The following is a 16,750-nucleotide window of genomic DNA, read 5'->3' as shown; positions in this document are numbered from 1 at the left end:
ATTGAATATGTTGTAACGTCACTCAAATCTTTTTGAACAGATTTATATATACATATCCTCGATAAGTGAAAATTTTGCTTCAGTTTTATATTGATTCATGATTTCAAATACACATGTTCGAACAATTCCATATGCTTTGTGCAACAATAAAACTGTAAAAAATACGACATAGTAAAAAACGCGTTCTCCGAAGACGATTACAATTGTAATAAAACGCGGAAATTGAGTAATATCAATGAGAAATTAGATTCACAACAACCTATGACTGAAATTATCGTGATAATATTGCAACTGAGATGAATCATCAGAATTATCATGACATCGTATTATCTCGCTGAGCCGGCGTAAGCAAAATGTAGACTAAGGATAACAACTTCGTTCTTCACAGTAAAGCAGAATTCCAAGAACATCGATATAATTATAACATTACGCGTATCGCGCGTTATAATTTATTGGCCTATAGACCGATACGATTAATTTTCATGTAAAATAAGCGACTTGTAGGCCATGCGCGATATCGTTGCTTATTTTATGCAATGAAACGGAATGAACGCAAATGTATGATAGCATTTAATATGAAATTTCCTGTTCATTTAATTCTTGGTAAACAATCTACGCAATGATATCAAGGATATATTTTGACAAAAATAAGCTCAAACAGTCAAAGAATAAAGAAAAATTTAAATTATGGAAAAATTTTGATATTAATCAAAATTAATTTTTTATGTAAAAATCTCGCAAAATCTCTTTTAAAATAATTTAAATAAATAATTACAAAAATATTTAATAACATTACTAATAAAATATACTACTAAAATATTTTTAAATAAAGTATTATTGTGTTAATCATTATATATTTAAATCTATTTAAGTAATTATTCTAATTCTTAATGATAAGGTAAGATTTATATTCACTTGTTGCACTAAAAACCCTTTTAACCTCTTTTACTATTAAATAAAATATTAAAAAATAATTCAGTTGACAAATTGCGAATACAAAAGAGCTAAACAATAGCGTGTATGTGATATTCAACAATAATGGCGACTGATGCGATAAAAGAACTATTATTTGATTAGCGGAGGATAAGTGAATAAACTTAAACGTATATCCGACCAGAAGTGAAGATATATCACGACGATATAATCAATATAAATAAAAGTGCTGATTCGTGTTTAGACTAACATGGGTGTTCTTTTTTTTCTTCTTTCTTTTTTCAAAATTAGATATTGGATATTCAGCTCAAAGAAATGATAATTATTTCATTGTCAATAACAAATTCAATACAATACCGATAATTAAAAATGTTATCAGCATTTGTTAAATTGACAAAGTATCCTAACTTTATAAATCAACACTTTATCATTTAATATCTGTGTCTTCATAAATATTGTTAGGATCCTTATTCATATTGTTTTCATCGGTTTTTTTTTTTTTTTTTTTTTTTTTTTTTTTTTTTTTTTTTTTTGAAATCACTATAAATATAATTATGTTATAAAAAGGCCACATATTTATAGATCTCTATTCTTAATAATACAGAGGTATCCCGAAGTTATAATATTTTTACGCGCGTTTATAAAATCGAAAGTTTTCTTTCGAAAACATCTCTATGTATTTACATCTCGTATACTTATATGTATTTATAGCAGCTTCGATACGAGCGAGCGAGATGATATGAAGATTTTTAATCTTCCTCTCTACGTCTCGCTTGAAAAACCGGCTCGCTTCTACATTGCGTGTATAACAAATGCAATGCAAAGCACTTATCTACGATTATATCGTCATACTGAGAGTAGTCGCGCGGACGTTTAAGCGTGCGTGAGGAAAAGTGTAGCAAGACTCGCGTGTACCGAATGATCCAGCATATTTCTCACGACCATGAATGATGAAGTTTGCAAGGTGATTAACGTGCATGAGGCGTTGCGTAAACACGAGCTGTATAAACGTGCCTTGATTAATTAAACTTACTCCCCCTCCTCTACCCCCCCCCCCTCACAACCCTCCCGCAATCGATTCAAGTTTATTATCGACACGAGCACGAAGCTCTGATAATTACCATTCAAATGCAGAAACGAGAATGAAGTTTTACTGGGGCGATAATATATAAATAAAGCTTGGAAAGGAATTTGTAGCAATCTTTTAAGCTCAACGCGATTTATATAGTATATAATTAATAATAATAATAATAATATACAATAATTATAATAATATACAATTTATTTTAATAATAATACGATGCAGTAAATGTAATTGGAATATGTAGAGATATTCTTGGTTTATTCCGTCTTAATTGAAAAATAATAAATGGATGGATAAATAGCTAAGTTTCTTCATAATTTTGTTAAAAAGAGAGAGAGAATGCTCACAATCAAAATTAAGAAATTAAAAAATATATTTTTCATCATTCAGCAAACTCTAGATTAGAACACACGAGACGGGGAGAATAGTTACGCGGCGCGTGTTTACTCAAAAGTTTAGACGACGCCCATTCTAACGGGGCATAAATCAGCTGTTGATTAAACGGAGACCGAGTTTCGCGTGTCGCCTCGGTTGAATCGAGCCGAAGTAGGCATTTGGCTTGTTTCCAGAAACCCTCCCAATTCATCCTCTTCGGCGCGATCCACGACTCCCCGATGGCTCTCGATCGTGCATCACCGCGACAACGAAACCTCGTCAACCTAGACTTCGGTATTTCCTGCAATTCTATTCTTATCTCTCGTCGCGTAGCGGATGGTCGAAACGAAATCGCTCGATTCAGGACTGAAAGGGTAAAGAACGAATACATATATACAAAATATATATATATGTGTGTGTGTGTGTGTGTGTGTGTACATAACACAAACGTATATAATAGCAAATTCGAAAAAATTTAACGTGAAATATCAAATAACATTTAATGAAAATATATTATTTATTAAATTAACATATTTACGATACGCACATACCCACACACATATTCCTGTAAATAATTTGATTTTAAAATTTGATTTTATAATTATATTCAACATTCAAGTCTTTCTTAACTCTGATATATTTTTGCGGTGGTTGTGAACTATTTTAAAAATTTACTAAAAAAACAACTTTGAAGAAAAGGAAAAATAAATCTCTAAAAAATATATTCTTCTAAAAATATATTATATTGCTACTTTCATTCTATTCTAGTCTCTGTTATTGGATGAACGTGCAATTTTCCAACGAAAAATGTTTGAAAGAACTCAAACTCTACTTAATTCTTAAATTATCTTCCGGATTCTATTTTAAGATGCAAAAGTAACTTCTATATTTTTATTCCGTATTAAAACATTTTTTTTTTGGGATTATTTCCGACACACGCGTTATAGAACTTTTTTGTTAGATCTGTAACAAAACAGTCGCTTATTGAATTAAAACTGTTATAAATCTATTTTTACATCGCAAAATTTAGCAGAAAAAGAAAAGAAATAGATAATACTCCACGTAATAAATCAAAATCAGGTGTGCAGGGATTATAATAAATTCATAATCACACAATCCTATTATAATATTTTCATCATCTTCTTTTTCATATTTTAACAAATAAATAAGGGTAAAACGATACATTATTATATCTCTAAAAGCACGACTGTCGATTCGTTTCTCTGGAAAATGCCGAGGATGAGATTTGCGCGCCGCGCGAACACAATATGCAAACTCGAAATCTGGAAAAGGTCAAGCGCGACCATAAGGTACGGCACAACCAAGTATCGCGAATACTCTCACACGTATTACTACGGTTACTAGGTACTACGATGAGTAAACCCTTCTACTCCTTCGAGCGAAGTCGAATAGCGCGGTTGTGCCAGGAATGCCGAGTGGGAAGTTTTGCGGCGACCATCTATATCACTGAATACGGAATAACCCCGAGGGTAAGATCCCCCCTCCCCCCCCTGATCTCCCGGAATTTCGAATTCCTCGAGGAACCCCCGTTCAGCCGCGATCCGTCCTTCCCCTCCTGAATTCCCGCGAAAATTCATCTCGCTAAATATCGTACTTACAAGGTAAGCGCCTTCTAGCATTAAGCAAGCATGGCTTCAATAAAAGCTTTCTCTCAAGAGATGTGCTATTTTAGGGCTATTTTAATCTCTTAATTAAACAGAATCGTCTATCCGAGCAATGCAATAGGGATTAAAAGGTGTAAAATATTAATACAATAATGGTTATGCGATAACAGAGATGGTTAAAAATCTATTGAGATTTTGCTAAATCTGATTGTAATTATTTTTAATATAAAAGTTTGTAAGAATAATTATAGTTTATATGCTTCAATTATTAAGTGATCAACTTGTAAAAACTGTCAATTTTTATTTGCAAATTATATATTATCACAAATAAATAAATATATAAAATACAAAACAATCTAAATAAAATACAAAATAAAATACAAAAATACAAAATAAAATAAACTAAATAAACTAACTAAAATACAAAATAAAAATAAAAGACTCTCGTCGATAAAAAGAAAAGAGGCGTCAGAATTTAATATCAAAATTCAACGTGTGACGCAACCGATCGCATTCTACTTTCAAGAACAAGCGAATTCATTACTCTCCTTACTCATTCCTTGCTTGGATGTAAATATCTTGTGACGTAATTGCTAAAGTATGTACATAGCGTATAGATGGTTAATGACGTAAATTTTTGAAAAAAAGAGAGAAGAAGAAAGAGGGAGGGAGGGAGAAAGGCAGGACTCTTTGTTCCGAGACATAAAATGTACCGAAACATTGTTCTCGCGAGAAATCACGATTATCAAGTCTAATACATACACAGTAAGATCTGAAACACTTGCTAATAAACAGAGCAGACCTCGAAACGCAAAACGTTGCCTGGGTGAAACTCCAGATCCATTTCGTAACACGGCGTGGAATAATGGAAGTCCCAAATACGGCGTGTGGTTACGGCGACCATGGGCGTAATATCGGCTTGATTACGTTAGAAATCAGAAACTGGGACTAAACTAAGCTCGATCTTCGAGAGGCGGCGACGGCGGTGAGAGATTTAACCGACTCGCAACCAACGACGCGAATTAATTCCACGAGCCAAGTTCGTTCGACCAAGTTCTCTCGCGTCTGCGAACGAGTCTCGTTCTCGCGCGTAATTACGGGAAGGAGATTATAATTCCCATCGCGTGAAAAAGGCGTCGTCCCTCGACTTCTGGGTTACGTTATTCGAATGGACGGGAGCGTCAAGTATCTCTTGCCGCGGTATAACCTTACGAGATGAAGATGGCAGTAACGTGCCCCGCTTGAAGATATCTCGCGAAGTAAGTTTGCCAGAGACGAGGGGACGAGAGGATGTGGTTCACCGAGGAATTGAAAAGTCCGCAAAAGAAAACCCGACCTTTTGTCCTTGAGAGATACGCTACTCGCGGGACAATGAAATGACTCGGTCATCCGTCCTAACTCCATCTTCATATTCCGGACACAATGCAACGTCCCAAAGCGGTTTTTTGCTCCAACCAGCAATTTTTCTCTCTCCCTCTCTCTCTCTCTCTCTCTCTCTCTCTCTTTTTTCCCTTCCACCTCCTCTATTTGTCTCACAAAGTAAGGATTTCGAGCGAGAACTTATCGCGCGAAGTGCCTTTTCTCTTCTATTTCCCTGCGAGATTTTCATTAACCGGAGAGCCCGACGATTTTCCGTGAAGCGACGAACTCGCGTTTCGCATGGCGAAATTTCGAGATGCGAGAGGCAGCGAAGTGGAAGGGGGGAGGGGGAGGGAAATCGATGATAATTAAAGTCGATAAGAAAGGAGTCGCGCGCGCGACAACGTCTCGCTTCCATCTCCGGAAGAAATATCGCGCGTTGTAGTATGATATATTACACCGTATATATACGTCGTGTGTATTCGTATCGGCGATGCCCCCCCGTTTTTCGAACGAGCGGGAAGCGTATTCGCGCGGGTGCGCGCGCTCTTATCGTCGTAAAGCCCCGTTTGTATATAAAAGCTGCTTACACACGCGAAGGCTCCCATATGCGAGCGAGGTCTTTACAAATGCTGAATCCTCGGCACACGCGAAGTCCTTCGCGAACGCGAGAACCTCGGCACGCTCAACCAAGAGAGTCCCGGCACATGCGAGATCCTTTGAAATACGAGTGCCTCGTGCATGCGAGATTCTTACACACCTCCGGATGATCGTCTGGTTTAGGGAATGCGACAAAACTGTGTAGTAAAGAGACGACGATGTTTTTCACACACGCATTCACGATTCACAAATATTCGGCGTGATATTATAGTCTCGGTGGAAATCTCGTGCGAATACAAGAGTTTTCTTTACTCTTCCCCATTATCGTAAATATGTACGATGAGGCGCGCGCGAACACATCGACGTATAATTTATCGTCCTACGCGGCGGTGATTCGCTGATTACGACTTCCGTCGAGGGCCATTCACATCACATCTCGTGCGATGCTCGTACGAGAGGGAAAGAAAACTTTCGCAATCGTCTTGCAACTATTCTCGCCCAGCATGGCACATGACGGTCCGAATTATTTTCGCTACTTCACATTTTACATTTATGTATTGTAAAATTCTGCCTCTTTGCCTACAGTTTGATACAGGATCGTAAAGAATTAAAACTCTCTTTATTCGCATTTAAACACAAAAAAAAAATCGAGTGCCTATTCAAAATAAATGTTATCACAGTGATATTTTATAATTCAAAATTAGTTTTTCGCCTTTTAAAGTTGCCTAAAATATTTCAAAATCAAACCATCGTTCATTATGTTTGATTAAATTTTTATCTAAAGACAATACGCTATATAAAGAATCATATTAATTCTAAATGAAACAATGAACTGTCATGAAAATTATAACGAGTTTCAAAGGTTAAAACTAGGGTTGCACGAGACCCAAGACAAGACAATATTCGCAAAAATATTGTATTGGTCTCGAAAATTTTAATCTTGTCTTGGTCTTGAGAGGATTTTTGTATCAAAGATCTTTTATCTTGTCTTGTCTTTATTTTTATTAACAGTTTTTATTTAACACTAAATTGTTTCTCAGCTCGATAAAAAACAGAAAATAATAAATATATCTGATTTCTTCTGTTATCCGAAGCGCCGAGCATGATTTTCGTTTGTTCTTTACCGCGTATGCTCGTATCTCGATTGTGCAGACGCAGTCTAAAAACTAAATCAAGTTCTTCTGTTGAACATGCAAACATTTCCGAAAGTGATAATGAAAATTCGAAAGTAAGTGCAGTTAAACAATGCACGCAGAAAACATATTTTAAGTATGAAACAAAAAACAATGAAAAAATCGACGTACGTTTATTATGTCAAGAAGAAAATGTAACTAAAGAAATAAAAATGAAAAATAGTAACACTATTGGATTAAAAAAAAAACATTTGGAGAAAGATCATGAAAAAGCATATGAAGATTTATTTGGATTTAAAAGCAATGAAAAATAAAATATTGTCAGAAAAACAAAAAACGATAGATATATTTTTAAACGTAAGTATTGAAATTAAACTTTATAAATTAAGTAATATAAAGTAATTAATTTGCTCTATTTTTATGTCACATCAAAGTGTGTAATGATAATGATATGCGCAGGCTCTTTAAATTTAAATTTTTTTAAAGTTTTTATATTTATAAATGTTTTTATTTACTAACAATAAATAAGGTTTTTTTGTTTCTCACGCCATATTAATTAAAATCTCCGTTCAAAGATCGGGAACAACAATTAGATAACTTTTTTTTAAAACCAAGACTTCTTGACAAGATCAAGGATCTTGATAATTTGTTTTGGTATTGTCTTGATAATTAATTTAAAATCTTGTCTTGAATTTCAAGACAAGACGAAAATTAGTCTTGGTATCTCGTGCAACCCTAGTTAAAACCTAACAATGTCTCGGATGATCCATAGAAATATATATATTATAAATCTATTGAAGTACGGGACTATACGAGGAACTACGGTTTATTTGCGGAAAATTATTTGGTTACCGGAATGATTCATTTTTTTCGTCTGTGACTCGTTTTAGGATTATATTCGGCAGCATTTCCTATGCAGCTCGGAGTTCCGGAAAATGATGACGCAATGCATCGTATTTCCTCCTAATAGAGTACGCAATACGATCAAAGGAAAGACCGGGTTTTTTTTTTTTTTTTTTTTTAGCTGGAATATATTGCAACGAAAAGCGCGAAGAGAGAGAAAGATAAACGATCGATATGATAATATTTGACATCTGAGAAAACACATTTTTGTCCCTTTAATAAATTGTATGCGTATGATATCGATATTATTATACCGCGAAACAGATTTATCATCTTTGTGTCGAAGAGTTTGAACAAGATAAAAACGGTGTGCGTATATTGACTCCAAAAACAGAAATTGATTAATTTACATAATGTTATTATAATAATTTAATATAACGCAGACGCGAGTTTAGTTCTGAATCGTACGCTGTAGAAACTGTTTTTATCTTTTTTTTTTTTTTTACGTATATTTTCTATATATTTTTTTACAATTTTGTATATCTTCGTATTTTCTGTGTGATTTATTGAATCGACTTTGTAATCGTGCCATTGCAAATTTGCAAGTAGTTACTTTTATAGATCCCATATATTGTATGTTCGCATATAAATCAAAAATATGTATGTGTGTATATATGTATGTGTTACAAGTGGTACAAAAGAAAAATTTTATATTGCCTTGGATATATCGTTCTTTATCAATGTTTACTCTTTTTATTTACATTTAATAAAAGAAAGTACATACATTCGCGTAGATATAATAATTTCTATTATAATACGGGGGAAAAAAAAGATAAAACAAATATTTCCCGAAATAATTATAAATTCGATTATTTATTATATAGTTAATCAATAAAACAATATATTGTACATAATTTTTTGTATCATAGAGAGGCAATATTATTGATTAAAAATTCATTTTGGATTCTGCAAATTCTGCAAATTCCTGTGCGACGAAAAGTTTCTCACGAAAGCAATTTTCAAACAAAGGAAGTGAATAGGAGTGCAGTAATAATGTATAGTGTCTCACGTATAGTATTAAAATCGGAACTAAACAACGAATTGAATATTTTTCTCCTATGTATGTTTGGAAGAAACTAAATTTCCAACCGCGCGAGATTTTGCGCAAAACATATGTATTGCGTAATACGATTTCTCTTGGCGCGCATATTCGCGGCCACTATCTCGCTCGACCGTTTTCGAGAGGCGCGTTCAAACACGCGACAAGCGGGCTCTTCGTGAAAGGATGATTCACGAGAGAGACGCATACGCGCAAAGAAGAACGTCGCACACATGGAAAGTATTCACACGAACGTACGCACGCAACTACGCATCGTATACACACACACGCATACATACACACGCACGCAAGTCGCGCGTCCTATCGCGAAACGCAAAGGACGCTTCGCATTGTCGGAAATGAAGAGTATTTTTGAGACTCACCGCTCTCGATGTAGGGAACCAGCAACAGCAGCAGCAGGAAGAGAACGTATCCGCACGTGTCACTGATCATCGTAACACTATATCCCTCGCTGCAGTCAGGATACGCCGCGCTGGCTACCTGGCGTCGATCGGCACCACCTTCGCGAGTATCCGCGAACAAGGTAAATACAAAACAAACGACGTGACGCGACGTGGCGCTAGCAACAGGATCGACGAGGGAACGACGTGAGGAAGCGCGTTATAATCCTTCGCACTATTTTCCCTTTACACTTTTATTTTTTTTCCTTGCCTTCCAGCAACACTGCACACACCACCGCGCACGATGTCTCGATCGCACGACGGGAGGGACGATGATGACGAACAACGCGAACCGCTCGACGACGATGCGTAATCGACGTGGACGACGGAGGATACGGACGATCGGCTGCCGCGCTCGACACGACGGCCGCCACGGATGAATATAAACGCGGCGCGCGTCTCTTCTATCTCTCTCTCTCTCTCTCTTTCTCCCTCCTCCTCCTCCTCTTTTCTCGTTCTCTTTCTTTCTGTCTCCGTCGTTTCCGGAGCACGACGAGGTTTACGCCGTCATTTTCCCCGTCGAGATCACGCTAGCACGCGGACACTCGCAAGACCACCGCCGATTAACACACACGCGCACTACCAACTTGTTCCGCCCCTAGTCGTCTCGCGACTAACTTCAGCTGGCTGGAGCTCGTTTGCTCGTTCGTTCCTTCACTGCTCGCTTTCACGGCGCTTCGTTCCGCGTCGATGACAATTCGTGAATTCGTCCTCGCACGCAAACAGCTGACGGCCGTTGTTTGTTCCTTCACGCGCAGCGCGACAACGACGACGGCGACGACGACGGCGACGGCGACGACGACGACGACGGCGACGACGACGACGACCGCGACGACGACGACGACGACGACGACGGCGACGGCGACGACGACGACGATAACGGCCACTCGATATTTAACAGACGCATCGCAGCGACAACAAAACACGCGCGCACACACAAACTGAGGAGCGGATGCGTGAACGCGCGTATTACCCCACCGTTCGCCACCGATACACCAGTCCTGCCACCGCCGAGATCCTGCACTTCCCTATCTACTCACCTACGTACCTTACGACGTGCGTGCGCGATGCGAACTGCCTCACTGTCTCCGGGCGCCCGAGAAATGATACCGTCAGATGGCGACACGTACCGCTCGACGCGACCTCCATCGTGCCATATAACGATGACGTCACGCGACATTGACGCGCATCGCGTCGCTACATTATGCGCAACAGCGTTCGATTTACTCGAACGATATCCACTGTTTGTATATTTGTATACAAGAATATGTTATGTCCCGCAATTTTTTTAATAACATATTTTATAAATTGATGTTCCAGAATTCTCTCTTCTAATACACAAACATCGAAGATTACAATAGCTTCTGAAATAGCGATTAAATGTAAATACAATGCGATTACAAGATATATCTCCACTGCTTTTATTAAATACAGTATTTTTTTATTACGTGCGTGGCATTATCTCTTGCTTTACTTTTAAAATGCAAAATGCTAATTCGTATTACACACACATACGATACATTTGATACATTTTTCAAACTTGAAATGATAAATTCCATTAAAGCAACATATGATGCGTGTGTGTATTAAAAAAAGATAAATAGTGTTATAATCTGACAAATATGATAAGAGAAAATATAATCTCGCATACACATGCAGATGTATGTCGCAAGTTGCATATTACAATATATTCAAGTTTTTTGAGATATCTCGTGAAAATATTAACATTTCAGAATTTAAAAAAATTATATTATATTGAAATGCGTACTGTTTTTATATGACAAATAAATATAGTTGTAAAAATCTCAGAAATGTTTTATGAAAATACTGTTAGTCTCTTCAGTTCTTTTGATGATAATTTCGTGCAGTGTAGGTATAATAATTAAAAATGTATTTTTACAAAATGTTTAATGTGTTAATTATTTCCATTTTTGATATATCAAAAAATTGTGTAATAAACAATAAACTGCAATAAACAAAATTATAAATTAAATTAAATTGCCGCAACAATTGTAGCGACTTAATCTTATTTTTTTAATTCATTAGAACAACAGGCGCGCGCTTTTATTTATCAACATTTTTCAACTATTTTAACTTTTCTTTCTTAAATTTATATTTTTCTTTCACAAATTGTCAAACTGTCAAAATTCGCATAATTTGACAGTTGCAAATAACACGAATGAAGCAAGTCGCAGCGCACAAGCGAGACAGGCAATTAGCATCGCGGAAAAGAGGCCTCAACGCTTCGACATATTCGAGTTCGAGGTTTCATGCCTTTTTTAGAAAGGAATCAGGGAAAGTAGACGTTTTTTAACATAAAGTACCAAAACAAAAGTTCTAGAGAATTAAACAAAAACAACAACGCAAAGCGCGGGTTTCGCGCGCGCCATTTATTCTTTTTCATTTCAACATTTTTAATGATATATACACAAAATCATATACGTCATAAAATAAACCAATATAACTGTCTAATATCATACATATTATTATCATATTCTTCTTTTTTTTTCCTTCTTTATTACATTTAATATAAACATTTATAAACAATTTTATCAATAAATACACACATATATCTTTAATTAATAAATAATAAGATATAATTTATACACGTAGATACATAAAATCATTTTAAGTGGTATAATATATATGTAATAGAGTTGGCATGTTACACAATTTAAGAGTTAAATATAAAAAAAAAACAAAACCATTTTTAACATAGAAAATAAAAATACTATATACGAATCAAAATTTAGTATAAAATCTCGTAATAAAATATGACAACTATTTTATTGATAAATTAAGATTTATCTTTCTTTGATGTTGAAAATATCTTCTATCTCGCGGTAGTTTTTAATAATGAAGGAAGGCGCTGGACGCTGACAGTTTTGGTTAAAAGGCAAAATTTCACTAATGGATGAGATATTTCGATATGGCAAAATAAAGAGATCGTATCGATTTCATTTTTTATCAGAGATGAGTAAAAATGTAGTATATGGAATGAAATCATATCAAATATTACTTATTAATATCATCCCATTCGCTCATTTTTTATTCAAGAGTACATCACGTTAACCTATAAAAAGTAACTTTTCTTAATTATGTTTAAAAATTAAATTAATCGTTTAAAATAATAAAACTGCATATTATTCATATTATCCTTTCTCTCTCAGAAAACTAAAAGCTCTCATGGAATAAATTATTCGATGCAAATGTGGAATAATTTAATCTACATTATCGATGCTACATATTTAATTGAATATAATTTCGCTGATAATTAACTTTTAACGAATGGAACCTAAGAAAATCGGATCAGATAAAAATGCGTCCGACTGTGAATTCGGATGAATCCGTAACAGCAGATCGATCCGCAGACGTCGCTCGATATACTGATCATCCATTACGACATCCTAAGGAACAAATATCTGGCAGGAAAAATGCACAAACGGAATACGAAGGGCATTTATTGCAAAATGCTGCCCATTCCTCAACATATAAATCTGGCAGTAAGCAATGTACATGCAGCTCTTTGTGAATCAACCTGAAAAATAACTCCATTTCCGCTTTTACATTTCGTTTCCGTTTTCAATTTTCCGTATTGCGGATATCGTTCGTTTTTTTGTTTCGTTAAAAAGTTAAAATAAATCCGAGTGGGTAATATATCAAAAACGATATAATAATAATACGTCAAAAGAAATGAGAATAATAGGTTTAACGAGAGAGCAGAAATTAATTTAAATATAATTAAATTATTGAGAATTCTCTCTCTCGCGGTGTAACTGCTATTTTTACTTGTAATAAAATGATTTCTATTCATGATTATTATCATTTACGCAGTCCTTTATCGCTATCTGATCAGGATTAATCATAATTATTAATTAACAGCGGCACCGTTAGATCGGCACAACGCCGCTTATCGCGAACGGCGTGTCAATGACACAGTGGAAAATCGGGAGATCTCGAAAGACCCCGAGCAAAGGGAGCAGAAACATAAAAGTGTCGACACATCTGATCTCGATTTGCCTCATAGGTGTCGATCATCCTGCATTAAGCATCTATGGTGCGTGAAATTGTGCCGTAGGAAGAAAGAATATTCCGAACGCATTCTGGAAGAGCCGACGAGACGATTTCTTAAGCGAATGAAGGAGCGAAGCAAGTGCGAAAAACCAGACGACGTAGCGATCATCGGTGTATCAGGCACTCTGCACCGAGAACCGATAAGCCGCCGGAGTGCCCCGAGGAAATCCAAGAGAGGTCGTAAACAGGATGAAGCGGTGGAACTTGCCGATAAGGATGTCTATGAGAAAATCAGGGAGGAGAGGAGAAAGGAGAGGAAGGAAAAGGAAAAGAGGGAGAGGAGGGAAAGACGTAGGTGGGAAGAGCGAATGCCGCATTTTATCGTAGACACGCATTTGGTAACGCACGACGAGGATCTAGAAGTCCCCGAGGATGATGTCCCCGGAAAACCGCCTTTACCGCTCACCGACTTCGCGAAGAGTTGCTGTTATTTGTGCGCCCAGAACACACTGGCGATCGCAACCGCCAGCTCCAAACCGGAGCAGTCCGACAAATCTGTCCAAGTTTCGGCTCATAAATTTCACGCGGAGACACCCCAGACGCTCGATAAGAGCTGCAGCCCGATACTGCTGGTGCGCACTATGCAGTCGTCCGTCAAAGCGAGGACGCGCGAGACCAGCACGCTCTGTCCCGGTACGAGCGTGGCGCGACGCAGAGAAACGGAGCCGAAGTCGAAAAAGCGCAAGAAGTTCAACGTGTTCTTGGGGTTGACGCGGACGAAGTGCCCGGCGGGACGGCACGCCTGCGAGACTGATAAACCAACGGCCGTTAGACGCGACGATAACGCGGAGAAACGCGAGCCGAGAAACGAAAAATGTTGCAGGGACAAGAATATTTGATACGTGGAATATATCAGAATTTATTAATTGTGACGTTTAATTATTCGATGGGGAAGAAATAATTATACTCATCATTATCTTTCAACTCTTTCTATTATTTTATATTCAAATATTCAAGATTCTCGTGATTTTATCAAAATCTGTAATTATGTAGCATTATCGAGAATTCCATTTTTATCCGACCTTCTCTCTATCCTCTCATAGAAGATTTAAAAATAAAGTATTTATTTATTTACTTTATTGATAAAATTATAAGAACTTACACGGTAAGGTATAATTTATGGAATGAAAGAGAGAAGAGAGAGAGAGAGAGAGAGAGAGCTAGTCATGTATTATATAGACAACTCTTCGATAATACTTCATATTTTTAAGGGAGCATTTGATAATTCATGACGTAGATCTTGTTTATTTTTAAATATCGGCATTCTATTGCGGCTCTCCCATAAACTTTGTATAGAAATGCGCGGCCTTAATTTGAGTGTATATTTGAATTGCATGTTGCATACGAATAACTTTGATAACACACGTAATGCTACAACTTGGCTTATATCTCTGTCAATAAATTATACCTTGTTGTGTAAGCTTTGTTCCATTTATACGCGCATACACCATAAACAAAAGATGTAATTTGTTAAACTATGCACAAGTTAAAGAAGTTAATTAGAGCAGAGAGTCCTACGTACACATAATTCTTTCATCGAACATAAAATCTCATCCTCTCTGCTTCCCTTATTCTTTATTCCCCCACCTTCAATCTTTCCTCGTCATGATTCTCGCAAAGTTTGATAGACGATAAGAAGTTCCCTTTTTATCTTACTCTTTATTAAAGATAGTAAAGTGCAGCGTTTTTCCTTAGAAGCCTTCAAGTCTTTTAATTATATTGCTCCTTCATACCTCGTTCCATAAGGTTTGCGAAAAAGCAAAGATTCTCTTTATGGTTATTAAAAAAGAAGACATTGTTGAAATTTCGAGCAAAAAATACAAGAGTATTATGATAATTTTTTAAAACCCCTTCCACGATAAAGAAAAAATAATATTGTATGTCACATGTTTTATTTAATTAATTATTCATTTAAGAAATATTATTACGGTAAACATTTGAGTTAAAAATACAGTCAAAAATTAAAGATATTGTTTGTTTCAATTTTCTCTTAAATTGCAAACAAAAGTTACATGATAGTTATAAAAAATAGAAACAACAAGTATATTTATACTTCAATCAAAACAAATAATAGAATAAAGATACATACATATTCAACCGTAGCTCTTTTACTCGCGTGAAAAATGCAAAATAAAATTATTTAACAAATATTTTTGTATGAAACGTGCAAAAATATTTTACGTATAGCCATTTTTGACCGCTTAGTATATATTAGTAAACTTTTAAATTTCACTCCAAAAATGCTCGAAACTTCAACTTCAGTGAAAAAAAAGTAAATGCGAGGCATCAGGTGGACTCCGTCTATATCAACGTCACATTTCCATATCATTTTCATATTATTTTCGCGTGTTCCTTATATAGCATTTTCGTGTGGTCATTTGTGTCACTTCCGCATCACTTACTCGTGAATGTCACTTGAATACAATCTTATCTTACCACTGCAGGAAATGTGAAAAATCACGAGTAAACCCAGAGTTTATCTATTTTACACACAACTTTCATGGATATTACATATATCTGTAATCATTGTATTTTATATACGGTAAACATAATATCTGTCTAAAAAGCGTATTGCAATTTGAAATGTCTATACATCTCTTGATTATTATTGGAACAGAATCTCTTATTCAGAGCAAATAACTAAATTCTGAATTTATCTATTTTTCATATGATTCTCGTGGACGTAACAGAAATCTGTAGTAATTACATTTTATATTCAGTAAAGACAAATCAATTTGGAAGGAAGTTATAGAAATCAGGAAGAAAGGTCGCTTTATATCGCACTGTTGCTTGAACATGATCTCACATTTCTACCACTAAAACTTTAGAAAGTCGAGAATAAATCAGGCTAGGTATCTATTTTGCGCGAAACTACAGCAAGTAAGACGCAAATATACGATTATTGTGTTTTATGTACAATAAACAAAATCGATCTCACAGAGACGTATCATAATAGAAAAAAGTCGCTTCACAAATCGTGTACGCTTGTAGATGGTTCACGCTGTAAATTGCGAGTATATAATTATACGAATAATCTTTCAACGGTATCCAAATTTATATTAGATAAGAATCTTCGTATAATAACGTAAAAAAAAAAAGAAGAAAGGAACACTCGAATACTTCGCAATGGCCAACGGAAGGTCTTATTGCACCTCGCGATCGTC

The 16,750-nt window shown here is 35.8% G+C and overlaps 2 protein-coding genes across 4 annotated transcripts in view; one reads left to right on the top strand and one right to left on the bottom strand.

The window, feature by feature from the left end:
• Kuz (zinc-dependent metalloprotease kuz) overlaps positions 1–10,566 on the bottom strand; it is a 111,683-nt gene extending 101,117 nt beyond the window's left edge. For all 3 annotated transcript variants that reach the window (XM_070316015.1, XM_070316016.1, XM_070316017.1), the window contains exon 1: positions 9,435–10,566. In XM_070316015.1, the coding sequence (XP_070172116.1) occupies positions 9,435–9,504 (70 nt within the window). In that variant the 5' untranslated portion in view covers positions 9,505–10,566. The remainder of the gene's footprint in view (positions 1–9,434) is intronic.
• A 2,265-nt stretch (positions 10,567–12,831) lies between these two features.
• On the top strand, positions 12,832–14,425 carry LOC138944900 (DNA ligase 1). Its single transcript, XM_070315967.1, has 2 exons — positions 12,832–13,015; positions 13,395–14,425. The coding sequence occupies exons 1-2, from the start codon at positions 12,832–12,834 to the stop codon at positions 14,423–14,425; spliced, it is 1,215 nt and encodes a 404-aa protein (XP_070172068.1).
• Positions 14,426–16,750: the final 2,325 nt, after the last annotated feature.

This window comes from Polyergus mexicanus, unplaced genomic scaffold (genome assembly GCF_030449975.1).
Source record: "Polyergus mexicanus isolate NDT 795.1 unplaced genomic scaffold, iyPolMexi1.0 SCAF_3, whole genome shotgun sequence".
Classification (NCBI taxonomy): Eukaryota; Metazoa; Arthropoda; class Insecta; order Hymenoptera; family Formicidae; genus Polyergus; species Polyergus mexicanus.
This window is presented reverse-complemented; position numbering and strand designations above follow the sequence as displayed.

Excerpts from the sequence above, each read along its gene's own strand:
- LOC138944900 (XM_070315967.1), top strand. The coding sequence starts at position 12,832 with ATGCGTCCGACTGTGAATTCGGATGAATCCGTAACAGCAGATCGATCC. Across the intron at positions 13,016-13,394 it reads CTCAACATATAAATCTGGCA|CGGCACCGTTAGATCGGCAC; the intron begins GTAAGCAATGTA and ends ATTAATTAACAG.